Source organism: Notechis scutatus, chromosome 1 (assembly GCF_049901735.1).
Source record: "Notechis scutatus isolate UNSWTSFEM ecotype Mainland chromosome 1, rNotScu1.2, whole genome shotgun sequence".
NCBI classification, from domain to species: Eukaryota; Metazoa; Chordata; class Lepidosauria; order Squamata; family Elapidae; genus Notechis; species Notechis scutatus.
This window is the reverse complement of record NC_142009.1, coordinates 160457230-160481959: the sequence shown is the minus strand read 5'-3', so window position 1 is coordinate 160481959 and position 24730 is coordinate 160457230. Positions and strand designations below refer to the sequence as shown.

Below are 24730 nucleotides of genomic sequence, written 5' to 3'. Positions count from 1 at the left end.
CTATGTTTATTCTTATATCTGTATCTTGTAAGCGACTGACAAATCAAATAAACACTAAAATACTAAAAAAAAAATTAGGCTCAGAGATTTGTACTATATCTACTGATAGAGTGGATCCATGTTTACTGAATCGTTTGAATAATATAAAGCAACCCTTAAACTAGATTCAGAAAAGCATTTTGCCTATTGCACATCCCTTCCCTGTTGGATTAGTTAACACTTAATTGTACAATGAGAAGTTGGGCAACTGGGTTAAATCAATAAACAATGACAAAGCATATTGTGCAAAAACAGAGGCCAACCCAACAGTGGAGAAACTGGCAAGAAGCAACTGCTTGAGCTGTGGTGACGCAGTGGCTAGAATGCAGTACTACAGTACTGCCTGCAATTTGGCAGTTTGATTCTTATTTGAAATGTATATTTATATTTTTTATATTTTTATTTATTTTATTCTCCCCCCTTATGTGTGAATTCATTGAAAATTCTGTAATAGAGAAATGTAGTCTAATGAGATGCTTTTATTTCTCTTTTAATTTTTCATTTTATTTGTTGAAAAGTATGAGAAAGAATTTTTACAGAAGGTACAAAACTGAATAAAGCCTGATCCAGGTGGAATTCTTCCAATTCCTTTTTAAAAAATTAGTTGAACTAAATTAGATATGGTCCATGTATGAAAGATGGCATAAGCATTTAATTAAAAATTGTTAAAGCACGGTATTACCGAATAGAGTTGCCTATGCCATATGAAATTTAATGAGTTATCCTCCCAATCTGTGGTGAAAAATATTCTCACTTAGACACGCAAAAACACATACATACACACACATACACACACAGAGTCAAACATCAATATTTGTTAGCAATTAGCAGCACATCCAGTTTTTGAATGTAAATAAGAAAATCCAATCATGATCTTCTATGAATTTTCAAATAATGGATCAGAAAAATACAAATAATATAGGGGTATCCTTCAGAGGACAGGTATGAGAATGTAAGCCACTGTTCCAATATCTGAATACTAATAAAATAGATTGAATTAAAAAGTAACAAGTTTATATTCTTTTTTTAATGATATTGTGACATAAACTAAATTAGTCTCCTAGGAAGAATTGGTTGCCTGTAACATATTTCTGTGACATTTCTGGCGTTTAGCCTTAATAGCTTTTAGCATAATTTGATTGCTTAAAGCAAGGCAATTTGGCTGCTTTTTACATTTTTAGATTTATTTTAGTTTTTTTTTCTTTTTTAGACTTTAGATTTTTTAAAATCCTGCTTTCATTATTTATTTTATTATTAAATTTATATGTTGTTCATCTCTTTGTCCAGTGCAACTCTTAGAAATAATTCAAGGAAGTGAGCATAACATTCCTTCCTCCTATTTTCTCCACAACAACAACCCTGCGAGGTGAGTTGAGCTCAGAGAGTGTCTCACCCAAGTCAACCAGCTGGTTTAAATTTAAAATTAGCTGTTTTATAAAGAGACTATTCAGATGTTTTAATTAATAAACATTTAAAAATAATACAAATGGAGAGTTAATAAGAATGTGTAATTATAAATCTAAATAATATTCGGTAACATGTTTAAAGTAACAGCAATCATTCCATAATTTATCACTTAGGAAGAGTTCCCTAATTCCCTTTATATTATTTGACAACTAGTTGTTCTTGTTCTGCGCATAGGTATGCATCAAACCTACGAAAGGTAATAGGATAAAGATAATGGGGGGAGAGGGGTGGTTTTTATCGCAGAAGGGGAGGATAATATTAAACTTTACAGCGCATAGACAACCCAAATGTTAGTTCCGTCCTTCCAGCAAATTTCAGAGATTTGGGAACGCTGTTACAAGATCGCTCTACGCGTGTTTGCACGTTGTCTTTCTCTAAGAAGAAAGTAGTGCTATATAAAATGGGGTCCCATAAAATTTTACAACGGTGTCTCCCATCTCTCAAAGCCATTCGCTATAAATTTAATTCCTAGACACAGGTAGCGCTTCTTTTCCACATCTACAAGCCTCCGGCCAGGCTGACTCTTTTCCCCAGTCCAGCAGAGCAGAGCAATTGCGTCGCGCGATTGCCATGGGTACGAGCAACACTGAAGCGGACGGATACAGCCCAGTCTCCTTTGGAAGGAAAAATGCATAGGGACAATAAGCCTCCATTTTCATTATGTTTTTAATTTGGCAAAAGTGCTTCCTTCTGACGTTTTGGATCACCAAAGCTCTAGTGGGAGCCTTCAGACAAGAAATCTGGAAGGAACTATTTTTTTTTTTGCCCCTGGCGGAGGGAACTGAGTACGCGGCTTTGGCGTACCACTGTCTGTGAATTTGGGCCGTGGCCGGGCAACGAAGCAGACTCTGCCCCCGGGACGGGGATGGGTAGGGGGTATGGAAGTGGCGGGGAACGGCGAGGGTCCTTTCCATCTGGGACCGTTAACATCTACGCCTATAGAGTCAACTACCTCGAGCCTCCCCACACGGGTGAGTGGAGTTGTAAGCTGAGTAGTTGGAAACTGCAGGGCGAAGGGAATCGCCCAGCGCGCTAATGTTTTAGGAGTTGAACAGAGATCTTCGGAATGAACCTCGTGTGCCAAGGTTCCTGCCCCCTCCCCAGAAAGGCGGACTATAAATGGAGTGACCTCCCAAAATTAAGTAGCATCGGGCTTGGTGAGAGACTTCTAGGGCTTGGTGCATCCCTTTACTTCAGTGGTTAAGGGTATGGTCCCCGACAAAACTGCATGGATGTTGCCACAACCTTAATAAGAGTCGGCTTTAGCTTCAGAGAGACGTTACGTTTTAGTTGTAGTAACACACGGAATACCACACTAAGCTCCACTGGTTCTAGTTTGTCAGAAATGGTGTCCATTTGTCAGAGATGGTGTAGGGTCTCCCGCTTGGGGGGGGAGGGGTGTTGGACTAGATGACCTACAAGGTCCCTTCCAACTCTGATTATCTGTTATCCATTTGTCATTAGTTCATCCAAGACTGTTGCCAGCCACAAACTATCCAATTTTTTTTAATATAGTTTAGGATATAGTGCCAGTCTGTGGTGATGCCTGCTTAATTCAGCAGTTAGTCCATTATATAAAGACAGCTTGAGATTAAATTTAACATCTGGTCATCCCAGAATGTGTGTGCGATGACTATTAGAGTGTGATAGAATTTGACATACCTAAAACCACTAGCGTCAGTGAATTCAAGAACATAAGAGTTTGTTAGTTCACTGCATTTTTAGTGAAATCAATACAGTGTATTCTTGAGAAATTTGTAGTCAGTTGGGTGTTACACATGCTAATTCAGAAATAAACAAGCAGTTATGTACTAGTTCTGTTCTTAAAGTTTATGGATTATCCTGGCTATGGTTTATTCAGTAAAACATAATTTATACCTTTAATTTATACATAATATACATTATACATAATTTAATATTATGTATAAGACTGCTAACTTTTGCTAGGAAAATTAATGGAGAGAGGGACTTTTTCCCCATAAAGTTAGAATGCCAGATTAATTTCAAATAGCTCTTCATTTGCCTTAAGGTTCCAGGTACTTTGTGTCTAATCTCAAAACAAAACAAAACAACCTAATAAAAAACACATACTCCCCAACAAAGCCACCCACCAAGACGCTTCATTGTCCTTGAGCTCTTTCATTGGTAGCATATCTCCAAAAGCCATAAGAGCCATGGTGGCACAGTGGTTAGAATGCAATATTGCAGGCTGATTCTGCTGACTACTGGTTGCCATCAGTTCGGCAGTTCGATTCTCATCAGCTCAAGGTTCCTTTCATCCTTCCAAGGTTGGTAAAATGAGGACTCAGATTGTTGGGGCAATACTCTAACTGCTTAGAGAGGGCTGTGAAGCACTGTGAAGCGGTATGTAAGTCTAAATGCTATTGCTATTACAAACCACAATGACTAATCCAAACTCAGGCAAATCACATAACTACCTTCACTGGACATGCTTATCTAGCTAATTTGACTGATTTATGGCATTTATTCAGATTTTGGGGGTTCTTATGAAACATTGAAATATGAACTACGCATGATATCCTCAGGACATTAATTGGCAGATTTGTTGTTCATTGTGTTGTGAACAAAGCATAAACCTGAGAATGATACTATGTTAAATTAATGTTTCATTTTGACATAATTTGAACACAGATGTAGTGTGTTAATAAGTTATATTGTTTAGCATATAAATATTACTGAATGTATCCAGGCACATTCAACAAGTATATATAATCATATTAGGTGAATTTTAAATAAAATATTTTAATTCAAGGTCTCTGAACAACATCTCAAGATTATGTATTATTTTTCTTTTCGCTATTGTAATGTTTAGTTTTTCTGGAGTTTTTTGTGTTTTTCTACCAAGTCTTTAGTTTATTCAAGTAAATGTACAAATACAATACTTGTCTCTCTGTCTGTGTGTATCCTTTAATAATTTAAATAAAATTTGTAAGTTTTAATATATTGTTTTATAAACTCAACAAAATTATTTTTTAAAATGGCCTGTGCTTCAGCAATAATATTGCACTGAGAGGCAAGCAAAATCTGTTTACCAAACATACTGTATGTACAATTAAGAGGTGTTGATAGCCACATTTTAGCCTAGTGCAGAGGTTCTCAAACTTAACGACCTCAAAAATGATAAATGAAAATGTATATTTCCTACCACAAAGCTTTAGTAATGAAAATAAAGGCACACAGTGAAAAAAGGAACTTAAATATACAGAAAATTAAATTAATGACAAGTACAGTAACTAGTGTTCCAGTATTTGAGGAGCTGCCACAAAGAAGGGGGGGGGTCAAATTATTATCTTTTTAAATTATTATTATATAGAAAATTGTATTGAATAAACATTAAAACAGTTGAACACAATGCGACTTTCCTGGCAGTTATTTTGCCATACATGCTATAACATAAAACCACATATAACAATTGATCTCTTCCTTATTCTACTTTCTAAGTTGGTGCTATTTACATATATATTTTCCTATTTACCACATAATTTCCTTGCACGTTCTGTTACTCACCTGGAGGTTTTTAAGAAGAGACTAGACCGTTACTTATCTGAAATAGTATAGGTTCTCCTGCTTGAGCAGGGGTTTGGACTAGAAACCTCCAAGGTCCCTTCCAGATTCTGTTCTATTCTATTCTATTCTATTCTATTCTATTCTATTCTATTCTATTCTATTCTATTCAGGGGTGGGATTCTCCAGTTCACACCTATTCTCTAGAATCGGTTGTTAACATTCTAAGCAGTTTGGAGAACCGGTTGTTAGAAGAAATTACTGACCTAATCCTGTAAGGAAGGCAGGAAGGAAACATTCTGGTGTTGCTTACAGAAACTGCCTCTCCGTTGATTCTTATTACATTCTTGGCAGGACTAGATTTCCTGTCTCAGGAACTTCTCTGGAGTGTTTTTCCCCTCCTTTGCTGGTACTTTGCTTGTGTGGAGTGACCATTCAAAGTTACAATTCACTGAAAAAAGTGACTTATGACCATTTTTCATACTTACGACTACTGCAGAATCTCCACAGTCATGAGAGGCCAGGCGAGGAGATGTGTGCCTCATTGTGACTGATATTGAGTTGGCCACACCCAGCCAATAACATGACCATCAAGCCATGTCCACCCAGTCACATGACCACCAAGCCACGCCCACCAACTAAGCCATGCCCACAGAACCTGTTAAAAAATTTGAATCCCACCCCTGATTCTATTCTATTCTATTCTATTCTATTCTATTCTATTCTATTCTATTCTATTCTATTCTATTCTATTCTATTCTACTCTACTCTACTCTACTCTACTCTACTCTACTCTACTCTCTAGTGTTAGAACTGATACAATAATCAAGATATTGATGGACGCCTTCTTCTTTAGATTCTACTGTCAACAGTAAAAGAAACAGCAGTTATGTATAAAGACAAAAAAAGAATATTGTTGGTTTTAAACTTGTTGGAAAAGACTCCTGAAATACCCGGGATAGCCAAGCAAATAAGTGGATTATCAAATAAATCAGTCCAGAGTTCTCAGTTGAGGAATAAATTATCAATCTCAAATGATAATAATCGGGTTACATGTGAAGATATAGCTCACTTGAGAGATCTACGTATAATACTGAGAAAGGTTAAAAGAAAAAGGGGGGAAAGGACATCAACAAAGTGGATGGACTCAATTTTAGTGCAAATGGGTGCATCATTGGAAGAGTCATCTGGAAGGAGCACTGAATAGCTCATAATCATCATTGCATGTTCCCAGCATTTTTAGTTTACCAGAAGTGAAGTTATTGCAGATTGGCTTCAAACAGTTAAAGCTGAGATACACCTTTACAAAAATTTACTTGGTTGTTTTCCAGCCATAGCAGAGATCAGTTTATTCCATTTCTGCTTAGATCTTTTAGACGAGCAGGAACTAAGAAAATAGTTAAGTGCCTTTTTCTTTTCTTCTGATAAAGTCTTTTGTGTTTAGTTCTTTTATATGTACTTTGCATTCTTCACATTGCATAATTTAGAAAGTTGCTGAACAGTTTTGAAATTTTCATTGATATTTGGAGATGAGAAAAGTGGATGGAAGTAATTGCAGTGTAGAAGTATTTGCCGCAGGTTGGTTTGTAAAATGCCTCTTGTACCATTCACTTTTTAAAAACACTTTCGTTGTTTCATTGTTTTGTTTTTCAGGCTGATTCCTTGTCATCTGAAAATAGTGACAGCTCAGGAGAAGACTGGCTCATAAAAGTTCGTTGCCCAGGAGCAAGGCATCGATACAGTAAACAAGCTCATGAAAAAAAGGTTAATATTACAATATTATTAATTTAATTAATCAATTAAACATGGCTAAAGATTGTTAAGAGAATAGTGACCCTTTTGAATGCTGGGTGATACAGTAGTTTTAATGTGAAACCTATATATCCAGCTATTTAGTTGATCCAGGAAAGAATTTTGTGGCTCTATTTATTTTATTTCTGTTTTTCACTTCCCACTTCACGTAAATTAGTCATATGGCAAGAATACTCAACACGTAGAGAAGATTTCCAGCTATATTTTTGTATTTTGCTTGTGACACCAGTTCAGGATGAATATAATATGCAATGGTGCGTATTTATGCAAACCCAAAAAGTATTACACAGCATCTAAAAACTTTTAGGGACCTAGCTCTAAAATTTTGCTTAACAAAAATTTAAAAAATGAAAAAGACTTTTTCCCATTTAAATTGCAGGACTAAAACATGAGGGTATGGTTAGAATTTCTTAAACAAAAAATGACTTAATTTACTAAAATTATTTGACTGTTATGCATACATATGGTAATTATTCAATGAACTCTGGGCATAATAGAAGTAAAATTGGATAAAATTAGCTCCATTTTATTTTATATGGTGTATAAAAGCTTGGACAACTTTGTCTTGCTCATATCCTCCATATGTTAAATTAGCATATGGATTATGTTAGTTTTTAAATCAACATCACTTTTCAAAGTTGAATCTTTCCTTCTGTCAAGGGACTATAGTTACCCATTTTATGTGCAATCAGTTCCTAGAAACAGCCGTCCTTCTTTATATCATGATAAAATTACCTTCTTTGTAATTCAGCAAATTTTCTTTTTAAACAATTATTTATGGTCAGACCGACTTTTAATTAAGTCATGTAATATTTAAGCTCTCCCCCCAGTTATTGGAAAATATCAGAGGCAAATGATCACATTAGTGACAATGGCAAATGCCTCGATTCATACTGCATGGGACAAGGCAGTGGTAACCCACTTCTCTATTTTTATGAACAAAGTCATATGTACAGAAAATATGAAATGATTGAGAATATAGTACCAGATAAGGAGTCCCTCCGATTGGATGACACTTAATATTTTATTTATTTGTTCAACTTTTATAGTTGCCCATCTCTACCAACTGACTCGGGTGGTTTATAGTTCTAAAACTACAAATTGGTTAAAACAATGAAAGCAATAAACAATAAAAACATCCAAATAATAAGTACATCTACTGTAGCTGCCAAGATAGTTAAGCAACTAACAGTAAAGTCAAGAAATGGCACCTTTAACACATTCTGAGCCCAAAGCCCAAGTATGTAGCCAGGTGTTTAAGGCCTTATGAGGCCAATAGGGTTGGGGAAAATTCTAATCTCTGAGGGGAGAGTATTCCACAAAGCAGGAGCAGGAGCAGAGACAGCCCATCTTCTAGTTCCTGCCAGTCGACAATTTAGCTGATGGGTTGGTTGTACAACATGCATAATCTGATGGAATGAAAAAGATGGTCCCTCAGGTAGCCTTCTAATGGAAAAGAACAAGAAACTAAGGTGGTTATTATATGGCTAGATTAAAACTTTTGGGACATCTAGTAGATGATGTTGCCATACTGGAAAAGAAAATATGGAGCTGTAAATGCAGAATTATAGTAGGAACTTAAGAATCAGGAACAAAGAAAAGCTCAACATAATAAAAGATGAAAGGAAACAACTGCAAATTGACCTCTTAGGCGTCAGCAAACTGAGGTGGAATAGGATTGGGCATTTTTTTGTTGTTGGAAGATCACACTTTTTAGTACTGAGGACATGAAAAACGAAGAAGGAATGGAATTCCTTTTACAGTTAGGAAGAATGTAGCAAGAATAGTACTTGGCTGCAATGCAATCAGTGAGCAAATAATGCTGATTAGATTTTATGGACAATCCTTAATATGATGACCACTTAAGTTTATGCCACTACCATCAATGCAGAAGAAGAGGGAGTTGATGAGTTCTAAATCAAGTTCAAGTTCAATTTGAACTTTACAGAACATGCAAGCAAGATATGCTGCTTGTGATTTGAGACTGGAAAGAAGAAAATATAGTTGGTTTAGGAAACTGCAATAAAGCAGGAGATGGACTTACCCATTTCAGCCACTTTAATGATTTTTTTCATAGCTAACACTGTCGTCAGACAAACAAAACCATGCATGGACATCAGATGGAGTATATAGAAATCAATTTGACCACATTATTGCTAAAAGCAGGTGGAGGAGCTCAGTTGTAGCATTAGAGACATAGCAAGATGCTGACTGGAATAGATCATGTGCAAGTTCTGAATTAAGCAAAAGAAGAAAAATAAAGCCAATTAATTTCTACAACATGATTTGAACATTTGCCCGCCATTTTCAAGGAGAACATCAGGAACCATTCTGAAGTCCTCAACCTCACTGAAAGAGAATCAGAGGAATTATGGAATGAACTTAATGAAATTGTTAAAGATAAATGTGAAAAGAGACTGTCAAAAATGAAGAAAGAGAAGAAAGCCTGTTCTGAACAAATTGGTAATTACTAAAAAGGACAGAAGCCAAAACCAAGAAAGACAAAAATCTCAGGAATTTTATAAAGAGTTTCAGTTCCAAAAAGCAGGATAGAAAGAATATGCTTTTGGACTTCGATGTTGGACAGGACCCCTGGGATTACTGTTGATAGCCAAGAAAGCAAACTAATGGATCATCAAATAAATCAATCCCAATTCTCACATGAGTCACAAATGACCAAGCTCAAAGTATCCTATTTAGGACACAGTATGTGAACACCTAACTGTAATACTAGAAAAGATGAATATTAGAGTGTATTAATAAAAAGTGAGATTTTTATATAAAATTATTTGGCATATAGAAGAAGAGACACATTTTACTGAAGAAGAGTCAATATTGTTTATGCAAGCATAACTAATGGACTTGATTGCTTTTTCCTTAAAAAAGTTTTGCTTCTCATCCAAGAATCTTCGTCAATTCTGAACTACCATGACCTGATGATTGAGAATTTTCATAGACATAAAGTAATGTCAGAAAATACCTCATAAAACATTTTGAACTTTTATAAGCTGTCCATTTATTATTGGATTTTGCTATTTTTTTTCCAAAATAGGAGTCAAATAAAATTTTATTGGCTCTTATAGGTGTTCTTTTGGAGATAAACAATACAAACTTCAAGTGCATACCAATCTTATTTAATAAAAAAGTTTATATTTACATTCCCTTGTGAAAATAAATTATTTGTAAATAACATATTTGATGAAAATTGTTATTTACATTTAATATGAAAAAATAACTTGAGTATATAAATGATTTATGCAGTGTACATTTTTAAATACAGATAGTCCTCAACTTATGGCCACAACTGGGATTGGCAAATTCATCATTAAGCAGAGAGTTGTTAAGTGACATCATGTGATTGCATCCAATTTATGACTTTTTTTGCCATGGTTGTTAAATGAATCACCATGGTTTTAACAATTAGAATTTAGAATCAATATAGCTAATCTTGATCTAATCTTGATCTTGGGTTGTATTGTTTTAGTCAGATTGATGCTAACGAGATATATTTCCATAGACACTTGATCTTGTGACTTACCCTGCTATATTCCCCATTGACTTTGCTTGTCATAAACTAGCTGGAAAGGTTGCAAATAGAGACCATGTGACCCTAGGATGCTGCAACTATTGTACATGCAGGCCAGTTGGCAAGCACCTGGATCATGATCACACGACTGCAAGGAAGCTGTGGCCATTTTAAATATGAGGACTGGTCATAAATAACTTGTTTTAGTCCCATTGTAATTTTCAATGGTTGCTAAATGAATAGTTGTAAGCCAAGGATTATCTATCATCTTCCAAATAGAACCCTTGTACAAATATAAAAAGCAGGCTATGATTTTCAGACCATTGCTTTACAGGCAGAGGATAAGGATGAGTATTTTTTAAACTCTGTAGTACAGGTATTGATTTCGTCACAACTATGAAAACATTCAAATATGCATTATCTATCCGTTAATTTGTAAAATAAGAATATGTAATTAAAGAGGAATTAGGAAGCTGCCAATTTTGTATCTTTTTATCATCTATGTTTGGAATGCATTTCTTAGTATAACTGTAGTTCTTCCAACATACAAAACTCCACTATGAAAATCTTATACAGTAACATTTTACTGTCTTTAATGCTAATAATTATATAGTTATGATAAAGAAAGATAGAAAAAAGGCAGTCAGGTAAGTTATCTTAACTGGAAAAATTATTAAAATATGGTTTATATATAAGGATCCTTTAATTAAGAAAATAGAAAATTAGAATTTAGAATCAATATAGCTAATCTTGATCTAATCTTGATCTTGGGTTATATTGTTTTAGTCAGATTGATGCTAATGAGATATATCTCCATATAAGTGTAGAATTAATAGTTTTCCCTAATTTAATAGAGCATATCATCACGGTCCACAAAAACTGAAACCTCAAGCATTCTAGATAAAAAAGATGATGACTTCACAGAGAAAACAGAATCGACACCTACTACACCTTTCCAGGTATATGGATTAAACATTTTATTTCAGATCTCTAAGTAAGTATCTTGGCAGAAAAAAACCTAGTACAATGAAGTGAAACATTGCTTAACTCACATAAATCAAATGTTTCAGGCTATCTCAATGGATTTTTGACACATTACAATATAGGTAGACATTGGGTTACTGCCATTTGTTCAGCAGCTATTCAAAGTTACAATTGTGGTGACTGGATGTTATTTACTATGGGTCTCATAGTTCTGGCAACTGCATTGTCACCATGGCTATGTGACATCACAGTTCATAACAATGTCATTTGGTGATTGGCACTTCTGATCCCAATTGCCATTATAAGCCTATAGTTACGGTAATTGTTGAGGTTCTTACAATCTATCTCATGTAACTGCCTCTAACGTATAACCAACCATTTTTAAACACTCATTTGCAGGGATTAAAAAAAACATGATCTCTTTCAATAATATCTGCTGTTTTAATCATAGCATGCTGTTTAAATATCATCTGCCCCATCTAGGAAAAAAGATGGCCACCTCCAAATACACTTCAAAAATACCTATTTTATAGAAAAATGCCTTTTCCTGTTGAATAAATTTCATTTGTGTAGTTAACTTTTTCTGATTTCTTAGCTTGGTGTTAATAGCTGTTGTATTAGCTTTCAACATAGCCCCTCTGCCCCCCATTTGTTTTTAGTAGGCCACATCATTTAACAATATATCACAATACTAGTTATGACATAACACTGGAAAAGTTCTTTCTGTGCATATCAACATTCTGGTAACCCTCACCATTAATTTGCTTTAGAGCTTCATTTTAACAGTGAATTACTGAAAGTTGATAGTTTGATAAGTTGTGTGTGAAAATATAGAGAGCACAGATTCTTTTCTAAGAACACAAAGCAACAAACACAACCTATTTTAACATTCTAATATTAGGATTATACAAGAGTGCCAAGGCAGGAAAGTACAGACTTGGAGTGGCTGTTAAGACTTCGTTGCCCAAGAACTCAAATGGAACAGTTGATGCCAGATCTGAAGCAAGTAGGTTTAGTTGTGAATATATCAACATTTTCCACTACAACATCATCAGATAAATATTTTAATGGTAGAAATTTACAACAGTAAAAGCGGAGTTTCATCTTAGAGATATTTTTTAAAAATCTAGTTAATAATCATAAAAGTTCTAATCTAATACATACTTTTTAAATTTAAGTGAAATACATTTTCATTTTTAAATGTTCTTAATGGGGAAAAGTATGACTAAGGATACAAACTTAACTTTATCTTGCATTAAGGCCCATTGATATTACATCCAAATAGTTTTCTAGGTTACTAACTAATTTGACTCTGACTCCGACAAGCAGATCAGATGGCCTTAGAAAAGCCATTATGTGTCAGGTCTCAATCTGTAACATAAGGCTTGCCATACTGTCATACCTTTAAAGGTATGTGAAGTTTTGAAATCTTCAAATGTTCAGCTCCATCCGCTGCTAAATTTATTGATTTTTTTTTATGTGGATAACAATAGCTCATCAAGTCCAGAAGAAAAGCATTTTAAAATAAATATGCTGCATTTTCTTTATCTGCATTGTATGGTCAGTTTGGTCTTGTTTTGTGTTATTTTATGCGAAAGAAAGATCACATAGGTTACTATTAAAATGCGGATTGAAGCCAAATGTGGTGCCCAAATTTCAGGACAGTACATATATATAGCTATGATGTATTTCTTTTGAAGGTAATCATAATTATTCAATGTGCAGTAAAAGAACAAAATGTAGTGACCTAAAGGAAAGGAAGAGATGAGACAAAACAAAAGCTGAGTTTTTACACTAGCTTCATTTATTATATTTTATCCTTTTTTATCCATTGCAAATTACCTTTGCTTTCTCCACATTCCTTAGAGTTCTCTCTGTTTTTGAAGATCTCATGAACTCAGTGCAACCATGACTTTTTTTTGGTCTTCCGCTTCCTAATCCATTTATTCATATTTGTGTTTTGCAATTTGATCCTCATTCATTCTCTCTATGACCAAATTATGTCAACATATAGTAAATACTTCTTTCAGTCCTGTCCTTTGCTTTTTTATTCAGTCAACATTCATTCAGCATCCTTTTTCAAATTATTCCTATTATATTCTATTTACTTTTATCTCTCCTTGATATATTGACTCTCACTTCCTTAAAACAAAGTGGGCACAAGCTTCTTTGACAAACATTCATTCCTTATTGCAAAGCATGTATTATCTACTACAATCTTTCTATTTGTATTTAAACATCCATTTTCTCCTTTTCTTTCTGTTAAGATATACATATTCATTTACTTCCCATAATTTTTCACATTCTATTATAATTTGCAGTTGTTAATTCATTGTTCTTTGATATAATAATTTTCAGATCTGTGTTTTCAGTGTATATTACTGTTTATCTGACATTCGCTGCAAAACATTTGGTTCTTAACCAATAAAATAGCATTTTCTGCATAATAAAAATATGTGCATGTTCACATCCCCCCAACCAAAATAACCTTTAACACCACCACAAACATTTTTATACATTTGTCCATAAATATATTAAGCAACTAAGAAGACCCCACCTATCTGTCTTACTCCTTGCTCAATATTCAATTACATGCTGAGTATTTCATTTATTTTTATGCTTGCTTTCCTTCCATTATGAGCAGAGATTCTTTGATTATCCACATATGCTGCTTTTCATTTTAAGGACTTTTTAAAAAGACCTATGATAAAAATTAAATGGAACCCACAATATATTGTAGTTTCCTAATTTGAACTAATATTTGAAAGTAAAATACATACATACATAGTATGGTATTCTTTGTATGGGTATGCTTGATTTTTGATTGCTAAAAATTTCATTCATTCACTTGGATTTTTTTCATTTTTCAAATAAGTCTTTTCCAGGAACTACTACTAAATTTCTGAGTAAATCACAGAGCAAAGTTTGCGGAAGAAGTCAATCTGAAAAGACAAAAATTTCAGAGAGTTGGCTAACACAGAAGCATCTGTCCATTGCACAGGTACCAATGTATTGGGGGCACCGAATAGAGACAAAAATCAATAACTGGTGATGTTTTGTTACCTCATAGCAAAGTGCATATTTCAAAAGGCCTTAGAAGGCAAACAGTCCATTCTTTGAGTTCCATGCAGTTTATTGAATGTATTTGCTGGCGATTAGAAGAAATTGAATTCCTGTCTGCTCTTACTACAAAAGGGTTGTAACATAATCAAAATGCAAACCACAGTCTCTTTCTCATATTGTGGTTGCATTTTACAATACTTTTTAAATTACATAATTGATTTGAATATATATATATATGGAAGTAAGATTTAACAGATTAATTCTAGCATGCAGAGCCACAGATGGTAAGGGGGTGGACATGGCCTATGTCTCTACAGAAAAGAGCTTTGCTTGTGATGGGACATGTCTTTCGCAGAGATGCCAGTGGAATGCTTCATCATCTTTTCCTAATATGGGTTTTCCCCAGCAACAGATCCCCAACTGAAGATGTTCTTCTTCTTTTCATATATAATAATAAAAGACTCAGTAATGGGCTCCTCCCACTCCATAACCTTTCATAGCCACTTGGTTAACTTGGTTCCAATAATTATTTGCTCTGAATATGATTAACAATAGCCATCAAGCTCCTATTCACCCTTTCTAGTTTCTTCAATACTGCCCTCAATCTATCAATTACTCATGATCAACACTAAGATTGCTTCATTTGGCTTTTTGAAGAAAAGTGAAGATGATTTTTCTCAATTTGATCTTTAGAGTTGTAGACTTGTTTTCATGTTGTTTTCATATTTAAATATTGTTTTAAATATTTAATTTAAGCATTTTAATATACATATTATTTAATTTATCAAATCTAATATCTTATTGGTAATACATATAGAAAATGGTGTATTATTATGGTAATAAAGAGTAAGAAAAACAGCTATATTGAGGCAGATTTTTTAATTGTTACCTTCTTATCATTACATATATAAAGCATCATAGAGTATTTAATTGTACTCTGGAGAATTATACTGAATTTGCCCTAAGTGTAGGGCAACAGATTATTAAAATGTTTATTGCAAAATTTATAAATACTCTATTCCAAATTACTTCGGGGATTTTAAAGCATTTTAAATTGACATTTCTAATAATCAAAATCAAATCTTCTTTTAAACTTTGCTATAGTTCAGGTAATATTAATAATGGCTTCTGTCATGATTTTTATTATGCTGAAATTTAAAATCTATGTAGGGATCCGGTCCATCTGTGCTTCTTCAGATATTTATTTTTAGTTAGATTTCAATTCCACCTTTCCTTCAGGAGTTCAAGGCAGTATGTATCATTTTTTCCCCTGTAGCAACAACCATATGAGGTTGGTTGGGCTGAAAGACAATTCTAGCGAGCTGTTCTGGTTGAAGGTAGATTTGAATCTGGGACTCATGTTCCCAATCTAATATCTTAATCACTAAACCACACTGGATTTCTGAAAAATTAGCCTGGTCAGGGTGTTGGTTCTTGGGACTTTTGGTCGATCAACATCTGAAGAAACACAGTTTGCCATCCTAATGATATAGTAGCATCATTGATGCACCAACTCAAATTTCAAATAAGGCTTTTAATGTAATTTTATTTTGCATTTCTTCTCAGTGGCATGGAATTCATTGTATCGTATAAAGCTGATCTGTTTATAAAATTATTTTTAATAAGTATGTTTAATATAGTAGTTCACATTCACAGATTTTACTGATATTTTATTAGGCTTTAGTTAATGAAAGCCAAGATGTTATTGGTCCCATTCAGTTGCTGCTGGAAAGAGAAAGCTGCTTTATAAGGGTAAGAAATAAACATTGCTCGCAATATAACTTTCTGATGATTGAGGAAGACATAAAAATGCTTGGACCAGAAATCCATACTTGTAACCGTCATGTAAGAAGAGAAGACCTTGTTTTTTGATTGTTGAAAATTTTACTGTGAAATAGCAATTTTCTATAAAAATAAGGAATAAAAACATCAGTGTTAAGTCTTCTCCCTCCCCCAATATCCATACTTTCTTGACAAAAATGAAATTCTTGAAATTCTTCTTTCTTCACCCAAATGAAAAAGTTTGTAAAATATTTTGTTCCTGGTCATTTAGAAAAAAGTTGTTACAAGCTTAAATTGTCATTACTGAAGTGTCTTTTATATCTAATCCTTTAATTTTCAGCTGTAGGTCTAATAGCTTTTCCAAGGAGTAGTGGCCTGCTGTTGGTCATTATGGCTTGCAGTGCTGATAGCTGGAGGCAGGGGTGTCAAACAGGTGGGCCAGATACGTCACGCACAGGACACGCCCAGCTCCACAAAGGGGAAACGTTGCAAAATGTCACATGACGGCAACGTGACGCTGCAAGTTTGACACTCGTGCTGTAGGGCATCACATCTGGAGGGTTTTAAATAGGGGAAGGGTGATGTAGACTTTATAACTATTAGGTTAGTATTTAGCTTAATTGAAGCTTGTGAGCTTGTTTCGAAAGGAAAAAAGGAGGAGAAAATGGATAGATAAAAATTGGATTTAAAAAAAAAGAGATGGGTATTGGAGTTATCCATGTCTCCCTCCTTGCTCCAGTGCCAAGATACCCTCTTTATTGTTAGTCAAGAACATTTTTCTCCCAACAGAATCTCTTCCTCAGTTCTTATTTATTTCTGAGTCAGGGTAAAGGTGGATCAAGGTTATGTAGCGGGAAAGTGGGGTTTTCCATTGGAAAACAATATAGTGCAAACATCCTGATTCTTATGGAGGAAGAGCCAGAAGGAGGTCTGTGATCTTCAAGGTTTATGCAGGACTTCCCCCTCCCAGCTAGGCATGGGGCTTGGCGTTTCTCTGGTTGGTGTATTGATATTAGAGAAAACAAAATTTGCCTGAGCATCAAAGGGAATGTTTTGTCCATGAAATACCAATTTCATAGAAGATGTTGCATGAGGTTGATATTCCTATTTCTATCCAAAAGGGCCTCATTGTTCATCTTAATTCTGGGCCTCACATTTGTATCCTGTTATCAATGTGCAACAGTATTTTTGTCACTTCTCCAAACAGCTTCTCTAATCCATTAAGGAAAACACATCACTAGTGGTAAGGGGAAAAGCCCAATTTCATGTTTGAGATCTATCATAAAATTGATATATTCTTATGACACTTTTATCTAGGAAACTTTTATCTGTATTGTCCTCTCTGTATTATTTATTTGCATCCTGCCTTTATTAGTAATTTTGTCAAATATCTCAAGGCAGTGAACATACCTGATACCTTTCCTCCTCCTGTTTTCTATACAACAACAGCCCTGTGAGTTGAGTTAGGCTGTGAGAGAGTGATTGGTCTGTTTGCTTTCATAGCTGCTTTCTTAATTAGGTGCCTTAACACTAGTTTATGTTTTTATTTATTATTTTGATTCATTCCCTTTGTGACAGATTAGTCTTAGCTTTTCCAAATTTGCCTTGACATAGCTAATAGTGGTCATGTAAGTCTGTAGTATTAGAGATCATGAGAGCTAGTTTGGTGTAGAGATTAAAAGTTCCAGGCTACAAACCAGGAGATTGTGTGTTCTAGTCCTGCTTTAGGCATAAAGTCAACAGGGTGACCTTGGCCCAGTCACTTTTTCTCAGCCTTGAGAAGGAAGCAAAGTCAAATCATGTCTGAAACACCTTGCCAAGATAACTGCAGGGACCTATCCAGGCAGTCTTCAAAAGTTGGACATGATTGAACAAAGTAAAAAAGATACGATGTATTTCAAGTTTGATTTCATATTCAAACTATTGAAAAAACATGAAATGAGTTGTGGTTCTAGAGCTGTAGCCAGGGAATACAATGCATAATTTTGAGAAATCTATAGCCCTTCAGGTACTACTGAAATAGTAGTACCTGAACTCCCAGGAACAACAGCTTACATGCCAACCATACCTGTAGTGCTATAGATTACCCATCTCAAATAGCCCCAAGAATAATCTTATGTTTATTTGATCTTTTTTTCAATTATGATAAGGCAACCTTATCTAAAGGGAAAAAAAGGTTAGAAAAGTTAGATTCTCTTAGGTATATCAACAGCCATTAACACTAAATAGAATAGAGCTTTGACTGATAACCTGTATGTTTTATATCCCTTAAATAGTTTGATATTCTAGTCTTTCTTGTCAAGGCAAATATTACACAATTTTAGTTAAGAAGACTCAGGCCTGTATCTGGCTGCTATATATATTTGAAAAGTCCAACAGATAAATTATATATCTGTAGCAAATAAGATATATATATTCGAGTATCACATAATTGGTTTCCTGTAGCAATTGCATGTAATTGCAATGGTTTGTAGGCACCAGTGATACATATTTTATATATGCAAGTGTTGTCTTTGGAGGAATGTTATAATGTGTGAAATATATATTTATTACTAGTCTTTCTCAATTTCTATGGATTATTTATACTGTCAGATTTGTTTTAAATGTTCATTATTTATTCAAAAACTACATTTGTTAATAATAGTTTCTCTGTTAATTAGGAAGTAGACAGGTATTTGAAGCACAATGATTTCTTAGCTCTAAGGAGAAGGGAAATGCTGTACAAGAAATGGTTTGAAAGTGTTTCAAGACCTCTGCTTCAGAAAATTCAGGACAAAGTTGACAACCAGTCAAGCAAAGAAATAGAAGAGAGGAAGCGAAAACAGCTCTCCCTTTATCTAAACTATTGTAATGAGAAGGTATCAGAAAAGAAAAACTGTTATTACTACAAGACATTGGGAAGCTGTTTGCAAAACTATTGGATTTGTGATTTTGGATGAAAACTGAAATTATTACTAGCTCTATAGAAGTTATAATTATTTTAACAGTAATATCTGAGGAAAATGCGTTGTTTATTGTGCCAGTTTAGAATAACACGATTAGAATTTCATTTCATTATTTTTTAAAATTTCAATAGATAAAGCAGTGGTAGTAAACCTTTTTGGCCTTGGTATCAAAATTGGGAAAATACCTAACTTGACTCTTCTGGTGTGTCAATCAAAAAGAAACCATTTTCAATACAGCCCCCCCCCCATCTAGGCCACATTCAATAGTGGCACTCAGCATTGAGGCTGAGAAGCAGAAGCCTGGGCCTCACATTGAGCCCTTAATGAGAATCCAGATTGTTGGGGGCAATTGTTGGGGACTCTGTAAACCACTTAGAGAGGGCTATAAAGCACTATGAAGTGGCATATAAGTCTAAGTGCTATTGCTAATGCCACTACTGCCACTTCAAAAAAGCCACGTCGCGCCATTCCCAAAGGACATAAGCCTTGGCATAATTGCCCACACTATGCGGCACTCCCCAGGATCTGCTGCAGGGCGCTTATCTTCAAGTAGTGCTCTCTTTCTGTTGACAGGCCCCTGCCTGCAGTCTACCAGCTCCAGGTTGCACAAGGCCTTCATTCTTGAAGCAGTTTTGGAGAACGCTCTTCCATGGACTTTACAGCCTCTGGAAACTGGAGACCTCTCATTCTCATGCAATTTTCAGAGGCTCTGGGGACTCTATGAGGGCCCAGCCCTTTCGTATGACTTCTGGAGGGTTCAGAGAGCACACCACATTCTCATGCAGCCTCTGAAGCCTTAAATTCTTCAGGAATGGGGCATGCTTTCGAGAACATTTGTTGTTGATGAAGCCAAAAGGTCATGGTGTGTCACACATGTTGTAGATTAGCTATCACTGAAATGGGTCTAGGACAACTCAGCATGGCCAGCTCACCACTGCCAAGTTGCCTTTGCCAACTCACCATCACCAAGTCACCACAGGACAACTCCACATGGCCAACTTGCTGCAGGTGGACAGAGGGAGTGCTAGGTTGGCAGGTGAGCAACCGGGTGAGCAGAGCGGCTCCCACTGCCGCTTTCACCACACAGCTCCAGGCCGAAGAGGCTGGGGACAGCGGTGGCAGCAGGATGTGTGTGAAAATGGGATGCGCTGTGATGCCACCGCCTCTCTGCCACCCACCCTGCACATCACTGCCACCACCATCTCTGGTTTGTTTGGTCCAGAATGCAGTAGCAAAGCTGATGGTGTATGTGAAAATGGGAAACTCCTGCCCATTGCTCTGCTCTGCCTACCCACTCGCTCACCTGCCAACCTGGTTCTCCCTCCCTCCACCTGCAGTACTGTACTCTCCCTCTAGGTGACAACAGTGAGTTTGCCTGTGCAGCTGTCCTTTAGTGACTGTGGCGGTGAGTTGGAAGAGGTGACTTGGTGATGGTCAAATGGTCCTCCGAGCTGGCCGCACCAGGTTGTCCTATTCCACACTGAAACAGAGTAACTTGCTGCATGTTTAAAGTGAGGCAGAGATCATTGGAAATTGAGGAAATGAAGCCTGCTCAAACAGGTCATTATATATCATATATTGTGAGAATTCACTGAGCTCTGGTGATGCCTTCCTGTAAAAAACCTTCAGCATTACCTCGGTTGAATAGACAAGTGTGGGATTTCAACTAATCAAAAGCATGTTTTCTTGTGAACAGAAGATGATTTTATTTTATTTTGCACTTAGAGTGAAACAAGATGCCTGTGTGCAGGAATATAACAAGGCAGACACTAAAGTTTGGCAGCCTGTCCTCATATCTCACTTATAATAATGAAGATCCTGGCCCTTAGTAGTTGCTTATTTGCATGCACTGACATTTGCTGCACTTCAGGGTGAGCCTGGGACTCTCCGCTATGTTTGCTTTTTCTGTAGATGGGTGGAAAGTAAAATGGGGAAGGGAAAGTTATATTTTTAACTCTATAAGATCTGTTTTAGAGAAAAAAAATACTTTACATGATATATATAATGTATTTAGCAAGCTTATTAATTTCCTTTTGGGTTTATCAAGATGAATGGTTGAATTTTTTTCCTTGAAATAATTGAATCTGTGCCAAAGACTTTATATGGCAAGGAGCAAAAACGTAGTGGCATGATTAGTGTGGAGGCAGTCATCTATGGTATCTGTGAAAAGAAGACAAACTTCCTGCTTGTAAGAAAAGACAAGGGAGAATAACTTGCGGAGCAAACCAAGCGGAATTCTTCACTCTAATCTACAACATCAGTGAAGTGCATGGAACTCATAACTGAAGAATGGGGGGAAAAGACCAGTTATAAGACTTGAAAGAATATAGAAAGTTGGGTTTAAGTTGCCCTCATGGACTCATTGCACATGGACTCATTGCACAGCTTTGAACATATAGTATGGGTAGTCCTCAACTTACAACCCTTTGTTTAGTAATAGTTTGAAGTTATAATGGCATTGAAAAGAGTGACTTATGACTGTTATTCACACTTCCAACTTTGCATCATCCCCATGGTCATGGGATCAAAAGAATCCGGACGCTTGGCATGTGTTTATGGTGGTTGCCGTGTCTCGGGATCACCTGATCACCTTTGGCAACCTTCTGATGAGCGAAGTCAATGGGGAAGCCAGATTCTTTTAATAACTGAATGATACACTTGTGGCACTTGTGGCAAGAAAGGCTGTAAAATGGGGCAAAACTCACTTAACAACTGCTTTGCTTAGTAACAGAAATTTTGGGCTCATTGTGGTCATAATTTGGGGATTACCTATATAATCTCAGAAAGTCAAAACTAGTCAGGTTATTTTACTTATTACAGATTTTTCAGTTGGAGTACTGACATATTTTGAGCCTCCTAGTAAAATTCCCAGGGTCTGACTTGGGGGAGTAGAAACTCCTCGCTACCGTCAACATAAGTAACCATAGTTATTTCTATTCTTGGCTTATTTTGCTTCACTCAGAAAAATCCTCTTCCATTCCCCCAGACACGATAGTTACTGAAAAAATCACATATATACAAGTATGTGTGTACAATTGGCTAATCTCCATTTACGTATGCAGTGTATACAAATGCAGACCGCATATTAGACTTCTGTTTTATTTGGGTTCCTGATTTGCTATATTTATTGTCCCGAAATGTTTGAATAAATTTCTCTTTCTATCTATCACATATAGTCTCGGAGGCAATATCGATGAGTAATCCTCAAAAGGCAAAAATAGAGATTTGCAATTATGAAAAAATAAGATTTATAATAAATGATTAGAAAGGGTGTACCATTTCGATATATGTGCATCTTAATTAACACGAGATTGGATTTGTATATAAAACTGCATTCTGTCATTTCAAAGTTTATTATTTCAGTCTTACTTAATTGCCTTTGGCAGTAAGAAAGAATGAAACTTGTCCTTGACTTTCTACTATTATGTAGTATATTTTAACATTCTGTGCTTTTCTGCTCATATATTTGTTTTCTGCTTTCCTTGTATTTTTCCTTCTACCAGGCTTCTTCTGCTCCAGGATCCTCAGTCTCGTTATGTGTGCTCCTTCCTCCATTTCATCCACTTTTTGAGTCCCAGAGTCCTCCCTATAGTTCCTATTTCCCCTCTTTTCTTCCTCCGTTTCCCTTCTCTCTCCTTTCCATCTCCCCATCTGCCTCCCCTCCAATTATCGTTCTCCCCTCAGTCTTACTTCCTCCATCTGTTCCATCTCATTTCTTTCATTTGCTTCCTCCATTTCCCCCTTACCTCCATTCACCCTCTATTTTTTTCCCTTCACCTTTCCTACAGCTATCCCCCACAGAACTGGTCAGTTCTCCAAATGCTTTGTCATCTCTCCCACAATCAGTAGTCCCCCCTACCTCATCTCCTGTCCTTCAATCATCTGCTTCTTCAGCCATGGATCGTTCTTCAGCCTCACAAAATCCTCCAGATTCCGAACCAAAATACGGTTGTGACTTCAGTGCTTATCATTCCCATAACCCTTTCTTCCTCCCCGTACTTCCACCTATCCAGTCACAGAGGAGGTACCAAGCCCGGCAGAAGAATACTGACAGTGTTAAATATCCCTGAAGACAGAAGATGCTTTGGGTTTCCTTCAGTGCTCTGGCCCTTAAATAAAAGCCAGTTTTCTACGGTAGACCAGATTCAAGTGTTTATGGTTGCAATGCTTCCTAAATGTTCCTTGAAAATGACTGATGATTAGGGGACTCAGGATTCACTGCCAATTGTATTTTAAGCACCATGGAGTGAAAAAAAAAGAACCAAGAGATTGTGTAATTACGGATTTTATGTATTGTCTGCCCACATAATCTTGTTATTTTCCTTAATGTTTGTAAGGCTGTGGACTCTGAAGCAGGAATATATGCTATATTTTTTGTTTAGTGGGATATAGTTCTTGTAAATCTATATAAGGCATAACATAAAAATCTTACCTGGGATTATTTATTAAAGATATCCAGCTGTATGGGAAATTTCATCACTGCCAATGGATTTGGCTTCAAGGTCATTTATAATGTAAATATGCTGTATAACAGGCAAAAAAATTCATGAGGCTGCCTCATTTTTGTAATGGAGAATGCTAGAGCCCATCCCTAGAAGTGCAGTTTGCGAGGCTCCTTAGTTCAGATATTGAAATATGTCTTAACAAATGAGCTTAGAACAAATAAAAATTCGTTTGAAATGTGGCTTACATCTCATTCTAAAACTAAACCATCATTCTTCAACTTATGTGTTATATTTAAATTTATTTTAAAAGCTTGCTTAGTCATGGTAACTTTTTTCTTTTTCAGAAAAAGAAGTTAAGCTTTGCCTTATTAATATCAGAACTATGGCATATATAAAGGGAATGATTAAACATTTCCTTCACAATTTTTATCTGCTGAAAATATCCCTAAACATGCGTACATATATATTTTTCTATGAAATTATCATTTTCTGCAGTGTGGCAGGAAGAAAGAATGGAGAGGAAATAGTTAACCTCCCTCCCCGTTGGTCCCCATACATGTTAGAATAGAATTAGAATTAGAATATAGAATAGAATAGAATAGAATAGAATAGAATAGAATAGAATAGAATTCCTTATTGGCCGGATATGATTAGACCCAAGCTCCTTTTTCAGGAGGGGAAAGGTCTCTAGTGATTAAAATAAAGCCCTCCAAAAATATGCTTTGTGGAAAGTGTAATTTGGTCCTTTCTGTCTCAAATAACTAAAATTTCTTCTAAAAGGATCCATTGATTTATAGGTAAAGGGCAATTGCCCTCTGAAAACGTCAACCTCGGTAATGCTGAAAAGGTGTTGGGGCTTCATTTAATACAGTTTGTGTAGTAACTAAAATACTTGGTTTTTGTATTGCCTTGAATGAATCCTTTCCTATAAAATGGATAAAAGTATCATGATTCAGTGTTGTTGATTCACACTGCTGATAAAAATAAACTCGTATGTTATGAAAAGATGTTTCATAAGATGTGAAAATTGGGACTATAAGAGTAATTTGTGGAAGATATTTGTATTAGTTGTTATTTAAGCTATCAAACAGGAAACACTAATTCTCTACTCTGAAGTAATAATATGTGATGGCCACAGGTTC

At 35.6% G+C, this 24730-nt stretch overlaps 1 protein-coding gene across 7 annotated transcripts in view; it reads left to right on the top strand.

Moving 5' to 3' along the window:
* Positions 1–2063: 2063 nt before the first annotated feature.
* LOC113419537 (protein FAM228B) overlaps positions 2064–24730 on the top strand; it is a 33267-nt gene continuing 10600 nt past the window's right edge. For 2 of the 7 annotated variants that reach the window (XM_087949215.1, XM_087949217.1), the window contains exons 1-7: positions 2064–2477; positions 6685–6795; positions 11224–11328; positions 12255–12359; positions 14229–14354; positions 16094–16168; positions 18859–19056. In XM_087949215.1, the coding sequence (XP_087805341.1) occupies positions 2385–2477; positions 6685–6795; positions 11224–11328; positions 12255–12359; positions 14229–14354; positions 16094–16168; positions 18859–19056 (813 nt within the window). In that variant the 5' untranslated portion in view covers positions 2064–2384. Of the gene's footprint in view, positions 2478–6684; positions 6796–11223; positions 11329–12254; positions 12360–14228; positions 14355–16093; positions 16169–18858; positions 19057–22646; positions 24590–24730 lie in introns of those variants that run through there. The other 5 variants (XM_087949219.1, XM_087949221.1, XM_087949218.1 and 2 more) reach the window with 4 other exon arrangements.